This window comes from Trematomus bernacchii, unplaced genomic scaffold (genome assembly GCF_902827165.1).
Source record: "Trematomus bernacchii unplaced genomic scaffold, fTreBer1.1, whole genome shotgun sequence".
In the NCBI taxonomy this organism is placed as follows: Eukaryota; Metazoa; Chordata; class Actinopteri; order Perciformes; family Nototheniidae; genus Trematomus; species Trematomus bernacchii.
Genome location: NW_022987689.1, coordinates 3586232 through 3606859, shown reverse-complemented (window position 1 = coordinate 3606859; position 20628 = coordinate 3586232). Strand labels below are relative to the sequence as shown.

At 40.1% G+C, this 20628-nt stretch overlaps 1 protein-coding gene across 6 annotated transcripts in view; it reads left to right on the top strand.

Moving 5' to 3' along the window:
- Positions 1–917: 917 nt before the first annotated feature.
- kmt2cb (lysine (K)-specific methyltransferase 2Cb) overlaps positions 918–20628 on the top strand; it is a 63001-nt gene continuing 43290 nt past the window's right edge. For all 6 annotated transcript variants that reach the window (XM_034137079.1, XM_034137080.1, XM_034137077.1 and 3 more), the window contains exons 1-7: positions 918–1659; positions 8954–9142; positions 14919–15007; positions 16568–16715; positions 18165–18371; positions 19729–19838; positions 20015–20124. In XM_034137079.1, the coding sequence (XP_033992970.1) occupies positions 8955–9142; positions 14919–15007; positions 16568–16715; positions 18165–18371; positions 19729–19838; positions 20015–20124 (852 nt within the window). In that variant the 5' untranslated portion in view covers positions 918–1659; position 8954. The remainder of the gene's footprint in view (positions 1660–8953; positions 9143–14918; positions 15008–16567; positions 16716–18164; positions 18372–19728; positions 19839–20014; positions 20125–20628) is intronic.

Here is a 20628-nt window from a genome sequence, read left to right as displayed (position 1 = left end):
TAAAAAACAATAAGACATTGTGTGTCTTGTGCTGTATTAGCCAGCAGGGGGAGCTCGTAGTCTAGGAAAATAGATGCAATGGTTTACCATTTAAAGGAATAGGGCTGTGTTTATTTCCAGTTAATTTTCTGAGGGCACCACTCGAAGAAACTCAGTAAGTTGAATCTGATAGAAACCCCCAAAAAGCAACAAACACGTAAATACGTCACACCCACTGGCTCTGTGACTTGTTATGTGTATCTGCTGGAAGCCGACCCCTGGGGGCTTTTACGAAATTTAACCCTTGCGTGTACAGTATGTCTGCTAGTCTGTCTATTTGCAGGCTACCTCCACTAAACACCCAATGCAATCCATGCATCATTGCGAGAACATAGTAGAGAAAGAAAGCAGGAAGGGGGAAGTTGTGGTGGGGACACGTTATGATCGTGGTCTACCTAAATCCACGCTTTCTGGACGAAGCCTGCACCACCATACTCTCGTATTTAAGTTAATCCATTTTTGTGTGTTTCAGCTCTGTGCTGGAGAAGGCTAATGACCGCTTGAGTCACTACAGCTGCTGCTGCTGCTGCTGGCGAAGATTTGCATGAGCTGGAGAACCAACGGAAGATCCCTCCAATCCGGCTTTAATCCAGAATCCATCTTTTTCAGCCCTCCCTAGCCATTATTTTATTTACTAAATGCCCATATCCCTCCGCAGGGTCAGAGAGTATTTTGAAGAAATTGCTAAACGGTTTGCGTAGTAGTTATATCGTATATTGTTATCGATGATATTAAGCATTTTACACACTTACGAAACATCCCTTTCTCGAAAGGCCAGTCCAATTTAGAAAGACGTGTCTGCCGTAGTTATGGTAGGGGGAGGTGGGTCTAGTTTTCGAGGAGCCTAGAGGGGCTGTGCTTCGGTGCCACTTATCATTAGATATGGCCACCGTTATAGAGTACGCCGAAGCGTCATCCTCAAGTTAATTTAGTGATATTTGATAGGAATTTCGCTGTTCGGCCACTGTTGAAAGCGAAATGTTGTTTTTGGGAAGCTAGTGTTTGTTTTTACATGTCTTTGGAGGCGGTTGTTACTGCGTGGCAAGCTGGCTGCGAGAGTCTCCTAACTGGCCGCTTGGTCCCGCAGCTTGTCGATGCTGAAGAAAATAGAACCAGTTGCCAACCAAGCGGTCGGCACCCAACATTTGCTCTGCGCGTCGCTGTATTTTCGCTGATGATTCACATTTAAAGTTTGATTTACAGGGTGCTGACTTTTGCAGCTGCTTGGATTTTGGCTTGTTTATACGTTAATGGTACAATTGTTTTGCCGTAGACTTGGGTGGCTAACACCAACTAGCTATATAACCCGAACTCGTGCGACGACAGCTGTCATTGGAGAAAGGAAAGTGATCCCCACAAATGTGTGTGCAAGTGAAGCGGTTTTCTGTTGGATTTACATCATCTGCCTTTCCATCAAATGGGCAAAGTTGGGAATAACATTGCAACGTTGGAATATAATGATATGCGTGATGCATTTTTGAGAACTGCGGTGTTGCTTCATTGGAGAGAGGCTAGCTAGCTCCATTAGCTTGCTAGCTAGCTGGGTGATAAAAGTGCGACGTTTCATCCCCCGGTATTTTGGATATGAAGAGGATACTTCGCTATTCATAGGGCTGGAAGGTAAGCTACAGTGTGATGTTTAAATTGTTTTAATGCACGCTAGATTTGTTTAGTATTCACCTTGTGAAGTAAAGCTGAGCCAACATTATCCACCTCCAGTCTGATGTTGGGGGTTTGTCGCCGCCTTGGCTTTCATGACTCAGACTATTCCACGGAACGGATCATTCAATAGAAAGGTTCTATATAAACATAAACAGGGGTAACATTATATATTCACTGTTTAACACACTGTATGCAGTCAGCATTCATACACTTCTACTGCTAATGTATACCAAGAAGCAGAAACCGAAGCTTACGTCATTGTATATCATTTTCACTTTTTGTGTAGCATTGTAGTTCCACAGAACAGTTCCGTTTCAATGGATAGACCGAGCCTTTGTGTGTGTTGGGCACAAATGCTCATCATTGCCCTGTAGATAGTAATTTGTCTTACGGACAGCGTAGTTGAGGTTACCCGTTAAGTTTGCCATCATCCTCAGACTATTATATGTAACATTAACTGTGGGACAACAAAAGGCTGAAGCATGAGTGATTGGTGTTTTGGAGTAGGCGTTAGTTACAAGCTAGTACGATGAGTTGGCCAACTAACTGCAACCTAGGTAACCTGTTTGCTGTGTGAACCTCTTTCAAAGTTATCCTACCGACTAATTTCTCTTAAAGCTGAATCCAGTCTATAGTAATGCCAGTTAAATATGAACTTTTGATTGATTTCTCTGTGCATATGCAGTCACATGTAGGCGATGTAAATGTTACTTTTGACTGGGGTCTCCACAGAAAAGGCGACAGAGTTCAACACAACAGGCTAGCTATTGCTAGCTGTATGCAACTGCTTTGTGCCCAAGCTTGAGTTAACAAAAGCTAACGTTAGCATGTATCCAATTGTGCCTGTAGTAGTCGTGACTGCCTAGTAGTCAACGGATCCTAGCCTGAGATGCCCTAACAATAAACGTTATTCTCATCACTATCATTTGAGGTTTCCCTAGTTGTAAATATGGTTATAAAATGGTCCTTATCCAACTTATGTATGTTGCATCACCACTTACAGTGCTTCAGGTAACAGTAAGACCCTGTTTCTTATCTGAGGATTTAGGCTCACAAGCATCTTTTCTGAACAATTGTTCTGACAGTGTAACCATTGTAATTACTAATATTTCTCGTGGTATTTGGTGTTATTGTACCACCATCTGTCCGGAGCCTGGAGGCTTATATAGACATAGGGGAAAGAGAGAATTACCACAGAAAGATGGTGTCGGTTCCACAATATCTAACAGCTCACATTAAGGCCTCTCCTGCCTCTTTAATTTTGAGATAATTAAACCACCATTAGAAGTCATTTTAAACAAATGTTCAGGACAACAAAATGTTCTAAAAGCTCGTTAATGTAATGTGGTGCCAAGCACCCCCATCTCAGCATTGATATTGTGTTATACAAATGAAGTGAAATGGCAAAGAATACAATGTAATGTCAAATTAGCCCCACTTCAGTGGCATTTTTCTGCTTTATTAAGATTACATCTAGCAACATTGACTTTTGTCATGACTCATCGTAAATATTAGTCATCATTTATTCTGATGTAATTTTATTTTGGGACAGACAAACAAGTTAGCGGATGGCTTTTGAGGATGTTTTGCATCTGCCTTTCAGAAATTAATACTAGTGGGTAAAACATACTTTATCTCCTGCTTGAAACTAGTTTTGGATAGTGGTGCAAATACTGAGGTGAATTTGGGTTATTAAAAGAGGTTTGTGAGGTTGCATTATTAAATACTTGGATTACCCTGGATGTAAAGTAGTGGAAAATATACGTTTGATTTTAGTCAGGTTTTTCTTGTCCATTGTAGTTATTAAAGAGGTTTTACATTGATTTAGCCATTATTTATGGCTTATCAGACAAGGAAACAAAAGTATCCAAAGGATATAATGTTAAAGTGAAAACACTTATTTCAAATATTGACCCAATATGTTAAAGACAAAGACATAAAAAAAGACAAGACAGTCTAGATAAAAAAACAACCTTGAAGTCCAATAACACGAGGCAACCATTTTTGAAAAATACAAAATACCTCCCACAACAAGCATAATTACTACAATCAAGCTGGGCTATACTAGGGTTTAATAATACTTTTGTATTAAAATGCACCACTGCCTGGTCCTAAGACTACAAAAAAACGTTTTCAATCTAGCATTAACAATTATATACCAAACATTGTCTGATTAATTTTTTTCTTTCACCATATACTTTACATTACATTTCATTTAGCTGACGCTTTTATCCAAAGCGACTTATAAGTGCATTCGACCAAGAAGATACAAACTTGAAGAAAACAGAATCATATAAGTACATTAGGTTTCATAGAGCCAAACCATTTTAAGTGTTAATCAACAGGCTTTAGATAAGCCAGTCCTTTGTTAGTATATAAGTGCTTTGTTAGTATATAAGTGCTTAATTAGTATAGAAGTGCTTTTTATTTTGTTTTGTTTTCTGTTTTTCATTTTATTGCTCGAAGTGGAGTCGAAAGAGATTAGTTTTCAGTCTGCGCCGGAAGATGTGTAAGCTTTCTGCTGTCCTGATGTCAATGGGGAGCTCATTCCACCATTTTGGAGCCAGGATAGCAAACCGACGTGTTTTTGCTGATGGAAACTTAGGTCCCCCTCGCAGTGAGGGTGCAGCGAGCCGTTTGGCTGATGCAGAGCGGAGTGCACGTGCTGGGGTGTATGGTTTAACCATGTCCTGGATTTAGGAAGGGCCAGAACCATTCACAGCATGGTACGCAAGTACCAGTGTCTTGAAGTGGATTCTAGCAGTTACTGGAAGCCAGTGAAGGGAGCGGAGGAGCGGTGTGGTGTGGGAGAATTTAGGAAGGTTGAAGACCAGACGAGCTGCTGCATTCTGGATGAGATGTAGGTAGACCAGCCAGGAGGGAGTTGCAGTAGTCTAGGCGTGAGATGACGAGAGCCCGGACCAGAAGCTGCGTCGCTTTCTGGGTCAGGAGGGGACGTATCCTCCTGATGTTGTCAAGAGTGTATCTGCAGCAGCTGGTTGTTGCAGCGATGTTTGCAGGGAAGGACAGTTTGTTATCTAGGGTCACACCCAGATTCCTTGCAGTCTGAGTCGGGGAAACAACAGAGGGGCCGATGTTGATTGTTAGGTCAAGAGTGGGACAATCTTTTCCCGGAAGAAAAAGCAGTTCAGTCTTGTCAAGGTTGAGCTTGAGGTGGTGAGCAGACATCCACTGAGAGATGTCTGCTAGACAAGCAGAGATGCGTGCGACAACCTGGGTTTCAGAACGGGGAAAAGACAAAATTAATTGAGTGTCGTCAGCGTAGCAATGGTATGGAAACACAATGCGGGCTAATGACAGATCTGAGCGAGTTTGTGTACAGAGAGAAGAGGAGGGGACCGAGGACAGAGCCCTGAGGGACCCCTGTAGATAATTGACAAGGGTCGGACTCGGACCCTCTCCAAGATACCCTGTAGTATAGGTGCGGTCTTTGAGGTAGGAGGTGAGGAGTGAAAGTGCAGAGCCTGAAACTCCAATACTTCAACATAAACTCACCTAAACACAGCTGTTATATACAGTGTAATGGGCTAATTAAACAGTTTCAACTAACTGATGCCTTTTAGCTTTCATGTCCAGCGGACACAAACCAACATGAGCATACCATTGGATTTCACAGAGCACATGAGAAATGTATATTCAGAATTCTCCTGCCTTTTTATAATTGAATTTCTTCTAGATCAACTACTGTAAAACTTATCTGGTCATTAACATGCAGGATGCTCAAATGTTGCCTATATTGCCAGTATACACTATGTCCAAAGCAGTGCAACATCAGCAGCTGCAGTCAGTCATCACTACACTATCCACATCTAAGCTCAATGTGTTCGGTCACAGTACTACTGTGAAATTAGCGTCTTGACAGTGCTGTCAGCCACAAAAAATCGATGCAAATCTTTATTCATACAAACTTTTATCATGCAACAGTTAAGTTCTCAGTGATTAACAGAGCATTTGCTGTACTACGTCAGAGGAAAAGCCCTACTGCACGATCTTAACAAATACAAATTAAAAACCTGGATATATTAGTGGACAAACACAGCTAATGCGGATCATGTCATAAAAGGCACGAGAGGTAACGTAAAGGTTTGATCATGAAAATGACAAAACTACATAAATAAAACTATACCCTCTTTCGTTACAATCCACCTGAACACTAAATTAAGGAATATCCTATTCTATGGTGTTCATAACTTCAATAGAGTTTCCTACTCGTACATCTATTTCGAGAAAGATTTAAGCTTTTCTAAATGGAATTTCCCCTTTGCTAATTCCCACCCCTCGAATGCAGCGTTCTGAGTCAGAACTTCTGACAACTATTCTTCTTTTCTCCAAAGACTTTCATAGAGTCGATTCAGGTTGACTTTATTTTCAGGCTGGTTTTGCTGATTAAAAACTAGTCATGGATAACATTGTGCTTGGGGCATGTGTAATATTGATAGACGTGACCCAGGGTGGTTGGAAGGGGATATACGTTTCCAAAACATCACCTTTTGAGATATTTCGAGATAACATTAGCAGAGTACAGCTGAGTCAGTTTTAAATCCTGGATGTATGCTTTAGACTTATATCATAGGCCTTTCTGTCTGTTGTGCTTCACTCTGAAATGGATCTTTCGCTTTTTCAAAGTTAGATAATTTTTCTTCAAGGTATGCAGTTAGTGACAGATTGGGCTCCATGCCAAGTCAAGACGGCTTGACTGAATAGCAGTGGGGGGCGTGGCTTGGAGAAAGGTCAATTAACTGGAAAGAATCCATGGGAAATGCCCAGTGGTCAACATTCAGTTTAGATTGTTTAAACTGTAATTACGAGCATTCAAGTGGTAGAAAACATGCACATCTTATATCACATAGGCCTACAACATTACTTGCCATCTTTTTGCTTCTTTTTTATTTAGCTAATTTGAATGCCTATGTTCATATGTGAATTACTTAGCCCGTCCTCAAAACTACAATACATATGAGGTAGGGCTGCTCAATTAATCGTATTTTAATCGCAATTACGATTTTGGCTTGCAACGTTTATGAAAACAACATAATCGAAATAAAACGATTAATTTTTTTTTTATTGGTTTTTCAGTTGAATTATACTTAAAGTTCAGGGTAATCAACTGTTAAAAACATACTGTTCACATTTCTTTTTCCAATAAATGGATGTTTTCAAAGTAAATGGATAATCATTTTTTAATAATCGTGATATTAATTATTGACCCAAATAATCGAGATTATGATTTTTGCCATAATCGAGCAGCCCTAATATGAGGGTAAGGAGAGTTGGACGTCAAGCAAATGGAAAGGATTTGTTGTCCTACACAATGCTGATTCGGAACATTAATAAGGGAATCTGTATACTTTTAGCCAATAATGGAAAAATCTTAATAGAAAAACTCATGCATCTTTTTACACTTTATCACAAAATCATGTTAAGCACAGAGCATCACAATGTCATCAGTGTATGGCAAAACGAGCTGTGAAGAAATAAGCCAAAACCTTTCCCTACATTTTCTCCCCCAAAAGAACCAATGGAAAAAAGGTCTGTCCCTGTTTTTAGGCATCTGATTGGACACGGGTATGTGAGAGGTGCAGAGTGGCATGACCCAGCCTGGAGCGAAAATTACCATTTCTCTCACTCCAGTGTACAAGTACATCCCATGAGCAAATTGTATTCAGATAACTCAACAAAAATTCAATGCAATTTTGGCAAATTTGACTGCTGGAGAGATTCTTGTGTCGTTTGGAAATAGCCAATGGATATTTCCCTCAGACTGTGTTCCTTCGTGTCACCAGTGCTCTCATGCCAGCTCTCAACTACACTTCACATTGTAAAATACAACTGAAGGGCAGCATTCACCTTATTTACCATTGAGCTTTGGCTTTTCTTTCAGTGTGTGGGTTGCAGCAAATGGAAAACCCAGAGCACTGGATGTGGAGTGATTACAGAATGCTTCCCATGCCATTAGGGATGGGTATCGTTAGGATTTTATCGATACCGATACTGCTTATCGATACCGGTATTTTTCGATACTCTTATCGATACTTTTCAATTATTTGGTGCTCAAAATTATAGACATGATTACAAGATGTGAAGATTAAACAACAGTCATTTTATTGTAATTTATTTTTATTTATTATTTAATGTAACTTTTTCAATGTCATACCAAGCAGGTATGAGTGTGTTTGACAGTGTGTCTCTGGAAGGGGGGCGGTAATTAGGGGCAGTTCATAAATCCATGTAAACATGACCATTATTCAGTTAAAACGAGACGCTGCGTGCGCACCTCCTAAACCGGAAGCTCCGGTCGGCTAACCATTATATTGCGTTTATTATTTATAATTGTAATGATGGATTATCAGTAATCATTTTAAAGTTACACAGAGACATTGGATTAACTGTTTTTATGCCCTTAAACACAACTTTTGATCACAAAACAGCAAAGGTAAGACATCACTATCATCATGGCTACGTAAAGTGAAGATGTTTTCTTGCTCTTTCCTGGCTGCTAGTTCAGTGAGTTTTGGTCGTACAGTGATGAGACTTACACCAATGGAATCAGCTTTCATGTGATATGTTGTTTGTGCAGATAACATGACGTAGAAAAGATCGTTTTTGCCAGTTATGTGCTAAAGTAGCTGTTAGCCCGTTTTGCTAAGTGTTGATTTAGACTCTTGGTGTTGGACTTCTGTTCCGTGTAGGTAAAATGGTTAATATCGTCTGTTAGCTGAGTTTTTCCCGTTAAGTGGGTATGCATCATTAATAGGTTGTTAAATGTTAAGAAGCCTTGAGACGCTGTTTCTAGCAAGATGTTGCGTCTGCCCCTATGGTCTGCCCCCGGGAGTCTCACAATAATAAGAGCGCTGTTAGGAGAGATGACGAGTGGCATTCACAGTGGCCAATCAGTGGTACTCAAGCCGGATACGTCACACGGGATGAGGGTTCCCAACCAACCAGAATTGTTTAAACTAAGGAAGTAGCGTAATTCATATACCAATAGCAGCACCTTTTGTCCAGCGGCTTAACGGTATACCAATACCGTCCAATCAGGTACCGGTACTGACTTAGTACTCGATACCCATCCCTACATGCCATTGTCTCTTTTTTTATATCCAGTCCTTGAAAGCTTGTAAACATAATGAAAACAAAACGGGTGAACATCGGCACCTGTTTTCAAAAGTTGAGTAAATGTTTCAAGTCTACTTATCATACAACGCTTATCATTATCTCATCTTTGTTTCAGAATGTCATCAGAGGATAAGACTGTGGAACCCTCTGACCAGGGACCCTCACCGCCCTCCAGCAGTGTCGGGGCCACGTCCACAGGAAGTCCTGCCCACGCAGACAAACGACCACGTGGAAGGCCGCGCAAGGATGCTGCTGTCATCCTACCGCAGGCGCCACTCTCATCCACGTCTAAGAACAAAAAGAAGTAGGTTTTTATATTTGGATATTGAAAGTAATCTTTTTTTGTATGTTTATGACGTGGGAAAATAATTTAATATTTACTTCCATCTAAAAATTCACAGTTCTTTCGGATAAGACTCGACTGATTTCGTAGCTTTGCATAATGGATTTTTTTCCGCCTCCATAACATCTGGATCGTGCTATTGCTTGATTTTTATTTGTCATAGTTATTTTGTCATATATCAAACATGGAAAGCAGCTGTTAGTCATGGGGGACATTTTTGTCTACAAATCTGAGGGTCAGTGGTTTGATCCCCATCCCGTTTTAGGTTTGATCCTTAGCCTCTGCAGTCAACATGTCAAGTTTCCTTGGGATACTAAATCCAACACTGTAGAGGTGCTTTGTTAGTAACCTTGGATAAAAGCGTTGGCTAAATCAAGCAGCACCCAAAACCATATCATGGAATCCTGCTATTTTGTCCAAGAAATTAAAAGAACATTGGAAGATATTTAAAACGAGGTCTACAGACTGGCGGTCTGACTTAAACATATGGCATATTTATTGTGTTACTAGAAAAACACATTATTTTTTAGTGTTTTGGGCCTTTCCTTTTGTTTTTCAAAACTGATTGTGTTGTTTGCATGTAGTTGATTGGGTTTGCTTTTTGATAAAATATCATCATTGCAAATATGATTTTTATAAACAGTTCCACAGCAGCTTGATTACAGTTGAGGCCAGAACAGAAATGTCTTATGAGGGATTGTACACGGTCTGACTTCTTTGTGACATCCATAGCAGCATATAATGCAGCTTAGAGCTGCTCTGTAACATAATGCCCACAAAGGTCCTTAACCTTCTCCTTAGTCCGTCCTCTCAATCAATCTTAATACCCTGCTCCCAATGGATCGTTTAATCTGCAAGCATCCAAACAATGCCTTAATGCCACAGTGGAAGAATGACCTGGTACACATTTGAGTTGCTTCATGTTTATTATGGACTAGGCATAAGGTTGGCTGTTCCTCCTGGCATCATTTACCTGTCTGCAGTGTAGAAGCCAAACTTGACCAACTGTAATAAGATGATACGTTGCTATGCTCAGTCACATGTAGAGTGTGAAACAATTTCACAGAGCTGGGAATATTCCTCATGGCACAATCTTGTGTCCAGACCAACTGGCTTCCTCTTCTAATGGATATAATCAGTGTGTGTATAAATATAAAAATGACCAGTGTTAAAAGCCAGTTTACTTGTGACAAAGGAGGAAGTGTCAGAAATGGCTCTTGTAGACCTGGTTGTTGGAATTTACTAGATTTGCCCACGCTCCATCTGCTAGTCAGTCCATTTCAGAAGAGCATAATCCTTTTCAGGTTTTCCAGGCAGCACGCTGCTAGCTGGAACTACTTACCACAGCATTATTTTCATCTTTTTTTTCTTTTTTTTCTCTCTTTCTCCCTGTGGTGGGACTGTGGGGGGGATAAGTTGTGCAGGGTATGGGGTTGAATGTTGGTCTTCAGCGTTTGTCAGTGAATTTGCTGGCGGTCTCAATGCTGAAATGTAATGCCTTTTGCGCAGTTATTTATAATTTCAGTTGAGAGTTGTGTAGTAGTGTTTGTGAAGACTGTACTGCCATCAAACTCTTTGTGCTATACATCAGATTGTAGTCATAAAGGAAAATGTCAAACACAGATAATATTTGCATTTTAATTTGCCATTCGGAATGAAAAGCCATTTAAAAGTAATTAACTATAGAATAATATGTGTGAACATTTACACTAAAGCCTGTGAGACAGAATGTGTTAAGCACTAAAATGTGAGCGGGATGAAAGACCAAAAGATGTGTCATACTGATGTGGTGAATTATTGTTAAAAAACGAACAGTCTTACAATCATTCAGAGTCTAGTCTTGAGACTTATGTTAAGCCAAATAATAAACTGCATCAACCATTTATTAAAATGTAACTGCATATTGATCATTTACCATTTATGATTCTTTGGTTTGCAGATAGTATACATACAGAACTGTTTTTTGCAGTTTCCTAGTTAGATTTTTCTATCATCAAATGTAGTCTTCAATTATTATCAATGTTGCAATTAATTAAAACAATCTTGTTCTATAAGAATGATATAATTTAGGTTCTGTCATGCACAAATCTTAATGTTATCCGTGACTACAGGAAGGCACATGCCTGACTCAGCAATAACTGTGTGCCCCTTTTACAATAACATGAAACAAGCACTCTGTGGGATAGGTGAGTTTGCTTCTAGTCAATTAAGAGAGTTATGCTTGACTCGGGCTTACAGGTAATTATGTTTTTAGCCAAGGTTTGCTAAAGGCTTCTTCTGTCATTCTTTAGCTTTTGGGTTGTTCCTTATCTTGACATGGAAGTCATTTAGAGGGAGGGGTTGATTTGGCATGCAGCCATTTGTGATTTTTCTCTCTGGTGGCACCGAAGATTACCCACCCCCCCATCCCACCATCTCCTCCCTCACTTCCAACCCCCTGTATCCTCCCGAGTACCCATGGACCATACACATGCTGCTCTCATTTTTCTCTCTCCCTACTAAGAATGCTAACAATTGATGTTGCTATTTAATTTGTATCCCTGACAACTATTCCCTCCACACAGCGTTTCCAAGATTAGTTTAACAGAGCTCCCATTGGAGGATGCTCAAACACTGACAGACCTTTCCATAGTATATGTAAACGCTTGTGTATGCGTGCACACATCTGTATGGGTTGGCATACCGGCTTATGTGTATAAACCTAGTCATGGTTGTCTGATTTGCTGACATGGCACATTCAGTGAGAAATGGAAATGGGTTTCCCTTTCCTTTTTGATCTCTACATTTAAAATGTCTTGTTTTAAAATTGTGAGGACTTCTCTATAAGAGATAATAGCTAAAAGGCTAAGAAAGATTACTTTTAACATGACTTCCCAGAGAGAAAGTCTTGAACTGGTGTAGTAAGAAGATATTTTTGGGTCACTCGACAGGAGGTAGACACATGAGAAGGATTTTCTGATTGAGTTTTTGTTTGGCCTTGGATCTCAATCCAAACTGTAATTTGCATTTCTACATACAAACCCCAATTGCACGGTGCAATCCGATTTACTACTGCATCATATAGATGACAACCAAATTCAAATAAATGATGAGGGTTTTTAGCATTCCTTGATAGTTGATATTGTTTTTTGCATTGTGTTGTATAGATAGTGTCAGTATGTAGCTGTTGTCGGGTATTATTAGACCGGACTTGGGCAGCCACCGCGGCTGATGCTCAAGTTTGAGTACAGTTTTAACTAACCACCACAGTTTGTTTCCTTGTACTGCGCTGTGGTTCACTTTCTCGCTAAACTGTGTGTTAGGAATCATTTTAGTGTAACAGAGAACAGATGGACAAAGCTTTCTTAAATGTGAAGAAAAAGGATTAATACTGCACCAGATATTTAAATTGTGTGTATTGCGGAAACACAAAAAACCTTATTTTGGAAAATAAATCAAATGTGTATTTTTCAAATGACCCCTTGGGCCCAAGTTCTCAAATGAAAGGTACATGTTTTGTAAACACAAGCAGCTGTTCCAATACTTTTGCTTGAATAAAATAGTCTAAATTGATCAAATTGTTCAGTGCTACACACTTCAGTCAGTTCTGATAATGTTTAAATGTGGGTTGTGCGCATGAAGTTTACCGACAGCCGTGCATTAGTATACTAAAACACTGTTATTAATTGGTTCACTAAATGCTAGGGCTGTGCAATTAATCGTATTTTAATCACAATTATGATTTTGGCCTGCCACAATTACGAAAACAACATAATCGAAAAAAAACAATTATAGTACTTTGCTAGGTTGTGACAGTGCACTGCAACATATTTGATCTAATTAATTTTGGTCTCATTTATTTGTATTTATCATATTTATATATGTTTAGTAGCTTGGGGAAGTGCGCTCCAAACTATTTGTTGATCTTGTTTATTGGTATTTATTATTTTGATATTATTTATTTAAATGTATCATTTATTTAATTTATTTTTGTATTGGTTTTTCAGTTGAATTATACGTTCAGGGTAGTCAACAGTTAAAAAGATACTGTTCAAATTATTATTTGTATTTGTTTTAAAGTTCAATAATTGGATTTTTTCAAAGTCAATGAATAATCGTATTTAATAATCGTGATATCAATTATTGACCCAAATAATCGTGATAATGATTTTTGCCATAATCGCACAGCCCTACAAAATGCACAGTTTTGGACAAATGCATAAAGAAATATGAAATGATTTAAAAAAAAAAAAAAAAAAAAAATAGATAATGCTTCATATATCTAATTCCGATTAAATGTTATTAGCAAGCAGTGTTTGAGCCCAATACTAATTACACATGGCAGCTTCATCTCTACTTGAGACATGAACTCGGTCAATCTTCTCTGGTAGATACTTACACACTGTCGTTTGTTAAGAGCTGTATCATCATTACTGTATCACACATCTCTAGTAGACTGTAGTTGTTCTATCTTGGTTTTTACCTTGAAATCCGATAGTACAGCGTTCTCCTCGCATAGTTTTATGTTGGTGTTTTTATAAGGTTTATAACCTCCAACAGGCCTTTTTAAAAAAATGTGTTGAAAGTATTTTGCATTCTTTATTTGGAAAATAATAGAGCATTGACCTTGTCGCAAACTAGCAGTTCTACATAACAATCACATTCTTACTAAGAAATATATACTAAGCTGTGCATACCCTTGTGACTTATACGTCATGGGTCAAAGTGCTTCGTTCTTCACACAAATTGACCCCAGTAGCGCCTGCTGGCAACAGAGTAGCTGTTGATTTTAAATGATAATAAGAGGTTGTCTTGCTGTTTATTGACTGGCATTCAGAGATCTATCAGATGGTGTGTTTGCCATGATAATTCTATTTACTTAAGACTAATCATTTAAATAGGATGGTTGTTATTGTACCTTTTTCGGGACTACCCTCAAAAACTTTAAGTAGAATCAATTAGATCTTGCATAAAATGATCTAGGAGTCTCTATTTTTGGAATAATAAAATAAGGATAAGACTATCGGTCTTGTGTAATCCCTCTGTCTTTATCCAAAGCTATATACTATGTACAAAGCTATACATCACAGTTCCTAATGAATGCGCAAACAACCCTAAGAATATTTCCTGTTCAGGATACCAAACATGACTCATGAAAATTCATCATTACCTATTTGTTTGTGCTGAGGCAAATTACAGAGCTATTATCATATAATAAGTAATGTCTGTATTCTGATTTGAATTTTAACAAGAGCACGTTCAGTTACTCTAATGAGTTGTCATCCCTTCAGGGACTGTAAATGATAAACGTATTTACTTGTCTCTCTAAAGATGAACACACATTTCAGTTTTGATGTATGAGCACCATACACCAATATTTAGATTTTTTTTATAACCCTATCATGGGCGTAGTCTTTTATTTAAGAATGATGCTACATTAATACCATAAGGACATTTTATCTAAATACCCATTCTCTTTACTCTAATCTTTAGAGTGGCGTTATTCAGATTGCCCTCCATCTTTAAACTCTACATACTACCATTCTGCATTGTGCACCCCCCACTACCACTCTTCCGCCTTGCCCAGAGCCCTGAGTGCCTCCATTAAAAATCAGTGACAGCTGTGACTATATTTAACTAATTCATGACCGCCCCGCCGCCCGCCACCCCCACTCCTGAGGCGAATGCGGGCACTTCCTCTTGTCTTGTTCTTTTGCAATGCCTATGTTTATTTGTCTGTTTCTCTTCCTCACCCTAGGGGTCGCACCAGAGGGAGGGTTGTTGTGGATGACGAGGACAGCATGGATGGGACGGAGATAACGGAGTCCATAGGCCCTCAGGACACAGGTGAGACTTTGCAACCTCCCTTTGTGATCAAGTATGTACACGTTGGTTACGCTAGGGAGTGATGTAACACTTGAACTTGCACATCTAGGCAGCCCCATGCCGAGAGTGCTTCAAAAGGGTATTTCAGTAAAGGTAGAAGAGGAGTCTCCCTCTCCTGCAGAAGGATGGATGAGAGCTTTTTCTTGGCACCCCATGCTTCTACTTCAGGGCTATAATTGAAAGGGTTTAACTTGAGCTGTGAAGCTACAGCGGGTGTGTTTTTTTTCTTCCTCCCCTTACTGCTTCCATCTCTCCTCCTGCTCTGAGATTGGCATTGAGGTGCAGTGGGAAAGAGCCCTAGGCTAATGCCCTCTAAAAGCTTTTTAAAATCCCATCAGTCTCTCCAGACCCATTTATGTGCTTTTTTATGTGTGTACATCACGTCACGTGACCATGCCTCCCATTCTCATACATCTCTTTGCTGCCCTGTTGCTGTGCTGTGCTGGAGATATCGGGGAATGAAATTCTGACAGTGGCTTGCTCTACTTTTTTAGCTGTGGTTTACGTTACTTAAACAGGCAATTATAAGGAAATTATTTGTGTTTTATCATAAAAAATATATTTTTTTAATATAAAGAACAAGTAAGTAATGTGCAGCTGAGGTCAAGCAATGTATACCTTTGCTCAGTGAATTCAAAATCTGGTGTGATAATGTTATGAATAACTCCTGCTTAATGTATAATGGCATTTGAAAGTTGTATGTCAAATGTAACAAATAAACAAACATGCCTATCATGAAAACATGTAGCATATTGACAGGTTTTTGTTAAATGTTGGGGCAAACAAAGGGGACCTCACTTCTATCCAAAGACTGTGGGAAGTCTACTATACATGCATTCAGTTATTAGGAGGTGTTATTTGTCTTTGTGATATTCCATTAAATGACAGTGAATCATTGCAGTAATAGCCTAATTACATCTCAATGAAATGTTAATGAAAATTCTGCATGGCCCAAAGTCTCAGCGAGGCGTACTTTTGGGAGTTGTTTTGTATGATTAGCACAGCGAATTGAGCCCTCTTTTTGTAATTTAGATCAAACGCCCTCATGATAGTTACACAAAAATGAGTGTAGTTGTATTTCAGGCCATATTATTCCCCATTAATATTAAACCCCATTTCTTGGGACATTTTGCCAACTGTGATTGTTAATTTTTTTTCCCCCTGCCTCCATTGTTATTGCTATTCGGTACAAGAGCTTGGTGTTCCCAGAGGGTTTACTGTAATCAGTGCTTGAGCATATGGTCCCCATATTTTACCCTCCGCATCTCACTAATAGGGGCTGTGTTTCTGACCTGGAGGAAACTGACGAGAATGCAATCAACTTGCCCTATGGCGGCCTGTACCTGTCAGAAGCTGCATGCTGATTTAACAGTCATAATTGGCAATGAATTCAAGAGCAGCCTATAACATAGAGGCCAATGTCGACCCGACCACAATGCTCATTAATTCTCTGGAGGGATTTACTCCTTAGGTATTTCTTACTTATTAACCGCTCATTTCTTTTTCTTTTTTACATTTTAGATACACCAATTCAGCCAGAGGAAAGTATGGAAGTGTTGGCCACTGAGGCGTCAGAGGAGGACAAGCCCTCTTCTCCTCGGGCCGACAGCCCTCCAGCCGACCCTTCTGCCGGATCATCTGTCCCAGCGAGTAGAGAAGACAAAAGCAGGTGAGAAATGCTTTTTTTGTTTTTTTCCAAATGAATGTTTATATAATGTGTACATGTGCAAGCATTAGTATGCAATTGTGTATTTGTGGGTAGCAATGTGACATGCTGTTTGCCTTGCTGTGTACACATGCATGGATGAATCGAAATGGAGTCATCAGCTGGTAGAGGCAACACGCTCTTCCCAGGTGCCACTCTGTTAAAGGTTGTAATCAATCTCCGGCCTGTCTGTGCTATCGATGCTAGTGATGGAGGGCAGGCCAGCAGCATCTCCTGGGATCTTATTAACCAGACCATTGCATCCCCTAAAAATCTGATAAATATTTACCACCCGTTTTACTTCTCAACTTTCCAACTCTTGGCAGCTATTCTTTTTTTTGTTGTCCTTTCTTCTCCAAAATGTCTCTTTTACATGCAATCTGCTACAGTTTTATGTCCAGATATTCTTGTAAGGTACTGTTTTTTCAACTTCTTTCTCTTCAAATGTATGCAGCACTAACTGCTTAATGTAGTGAACATATTGTTAAAGGCAAAGCTATGGAGGGTTCAGGGTACGGTACCAAGTCAATGCCAAAATGCTCAAATTGTGACACTACCCGCTACTGCAGTTACACTGGTACTGTAAGAGACCTGGGAGAGATGGGAAATGCGTTTGGGACGCAGTAAAATTCCTATTGGGACGTCAATGGGGCGCACATTATTTCCCTGATAATGCTACATTATGAAAAACAAAGCCGTGTTAAATAGGCAGTAGGAAAGCTAGTTAACGTTAAAGCTAGCTGTTAAATAACAGCATCTCATGCACTGAAGTTCCATAGAGAAGCAATATGGTGCATTCAAGCTCTATTCAGTACAAATTATTGTTACCATGATGTGTTCAATGTAGTCTTCTATAATTGAGTTTTGAGCAAGAACTTGAATAAATTGAGTTTTTGGAGGATAGGTTTTTACAGCAACATGAGACCGATATAAAAGAGGGAGTTATGACGTGTTTGACTCGCTAACAAAAAAACGGTCTGCTAATAATAATAATAATAATAATAATAATAGCGTTTAAGAACATGGCATTAAATATATTTTTTTACTATGGTATCAAGAATTCTGGATTTGTACTTGTATTTTGTACAGAGCAACACATCTCTGGTATTGTGACATTGATACCAACAATTACACCTAAGGTTAAGGTGTATGTGAAAAAAATCCAAATACCGTTGTGGATTTCGCACGTAACGTTCGTTACAGCTAGTTGTGTGTGTGTGTGGAGAGACGGTGTGTGTGTCCATGCCTCACAAGTGTCGACATTATGTGTTTGTACCGGCAAGTATCTTCCTGCCCGGAATAATTGCCGGAGGAGGAAGGCCTTAATTCATGGTGACATGCGTGGCACTGTATTAAGTCACAGTAGGTATATATAATTAAACACCCCTTTACCACCCATTTTCTTTGTTTCAGTGAGCGTCTCTGTGCCTTCTGTTACTGCGGTGGCCGTAGCCTGCTGGGTCAGGGGGATCTGCAAGTATTCAACACCACGCCTCAGCTTGAAGCACTCTTCAGCCACAAGGGTGGAGAAGGCTCGGCGAGCGAAAGCAGTGATGGTGAAAAAACCACTCAGCCAAAAATGGCCGGAGAGACCACCTCAGGACAGAGGGAGAAGACAAAGTAAGTAGGCTTGGCTGACGCTGTTGTCACAAATGGTTTGACTGTCAGTGCTGGTCAGGATATAAAAGTCATCTGTGATGAGTCCCTGTGGTAGGCTAAGTCATACCTGCCACTGGTTGAGGAAACAACCGATGTTGTAAAGTCTTTATTGTGACCAATATCTGTTCTTTAGTGTTTATCTATTTATTTTTGTTCTATTAAAAATTGATTGTTTTATTTTGGGTGAAATTTACCTTTTAACATTTCCCTGGAAAGCAGTATTGATACTCAGAGGACTATGATAGTGAAACAAAACAATGGCTCATACACACAAAGGAGTATGCACAAAAAACACTCACGCTCAGGAGCCTCTCTCTGTTAACAGGTTGTGTTTTCATTCTACATTTGAAGACTAAATGATCACTTAGCAGTCGGTGTCCCCAGGCCCCACCGATGGCATATCAGGTGAAGGGTGCACATGAGCCTTTCCCGAGTGTGTGTTTGAGCGCTACATATTTGCGCACTGTTCCAACAAAAGGACCCTCTTCGGACTCTTTTGGACAGCTGCCTAATTTGTTTTGGTCCTTTTGGAACCAGCGTCTCTCTGGGTTCCCAGTGACGTAATGGGTAGTGGGAGCAGTGGGGGTCTGGCCGCATGCCAAGCCAACCAGTAGCTGTTGTGTTGTTGCTGTGTGATTGGTCATTGGGGCCATTCCTCGGTTGTGCCACACAGGAGAGAACACAGGGCAGTAGGAGAAATTATATATTGATTTGTCAGAGAGGAGGAGGAGGAGGTGGTGGAGAAAGGGCGACTCTATAGAAATGTGAGAAGGTGGGAGAAGACCATTCCATAATGAGGTGATGAAACAAAACGATAAGCTGTCAAGGCTGCTTGTTATTAATGTGCCATCATGCTTCCTGTCTCTTGATTTTGGCCGTTGGTTTGTTTACTGGAACTGAGGTCCCTTTTAAATGCTAATGCTCCCTCTCCACATTTTCCGCATGCTATGCAGCTCACTAGTTCTAGCCAGGGACTCGGGGAAACGCATCCTTTTCAACAGATTTTATGAGACCGAACAGCCAGCCTCTTGTGCACACGCCAAACAAGATGGCCCTCCTCCTCCTCACCCTCCTCCCCCACAGTTTTTTATTTGCTCTCTAACATTTTCCCCCAGCTCATTCTCTCTGTCTTCATCTCTCAGCTTTTGTAAAAACTGCACATCGCCCTCTACCTTAATGTCTCTCCTCTCTATTCATTCCTAAATACACTCAGACTGTCTTTCTCCTGCGTAGCATATCTTCTAGCTGTCCTCTTTTTAAAAAAACAACAAAAAGAAAACCTGTGCTGACCTGCTTTCTCTGCAAACCTTTGTTCCAGTGGGTCTGAAGGCTGCGAGGAGGAACCAGACCCAGCCAGTCGATTTTGGGATGAACTTTCTCATGTCGGCCTTCCACAAAATCTTAACGTCCAGTCTCTCTTCGAGTCAGGTAAGGCAATAAATTAAACATGTAAAGTACTTCTTACAAAACATTTTCAGCATTTTAATGTAGCATTAGAATTATTTCATGAATTTTTTTTAAAGCACATTGATCCAGAATCTTTGCAGATATCGATACTTTCATACTTTACTTTTTTTAACATCCTTTATGTCTTTACATTTCAGGGCAATGCTGGGCACATCAGAGTTGTGCCTTGTGGTCCGAGGGTGTTTGTGAGGGCGAGGGACAATCTCTGCTTAATGTGGACAGAGCCATTGACTCAGGGAGCACAAAGGTAAGTTAGGGGAGAACATCCCTGGACTAATGGGTGTTAACACCGTCTTAATGTGTTGGGGCAGCAGGGAGGGACTGCTTCAGTGAGGCACAGCAAAGCTGATGGATCAGACTGGCTGTTAAAGGTCGGCCCCGGCAGCGTGGATTTCTCAGCTGTGAAATGGAAAAGGTCATGCCACTCACCGGGGCTGAGCCCTCATGGCGGCTTAGCTCCTAGTGTTAGCAGCGCACAGTCTGCATTTGAAGCCCATTGGCTGTGAAGCACAACACTTGATCTCCAGAGTGACTTTTACACTTTAAAGGTAGGGTAGGTAAGTTTGAGAAACCGGCTCGAGATACACTTTTTGTTATATTCCATGGAATGCTCTTAACATCCCGATAGCAATGAATATCTTAAGTGCTTTGACAAAAAATCCATAAAAATGTCATCTGTGGAAGCCGTAGTACTGTAAAAAGCACGACCAATCATTTTAGCCGGCCCGGCTAAAATAACTGGATGGCCTAC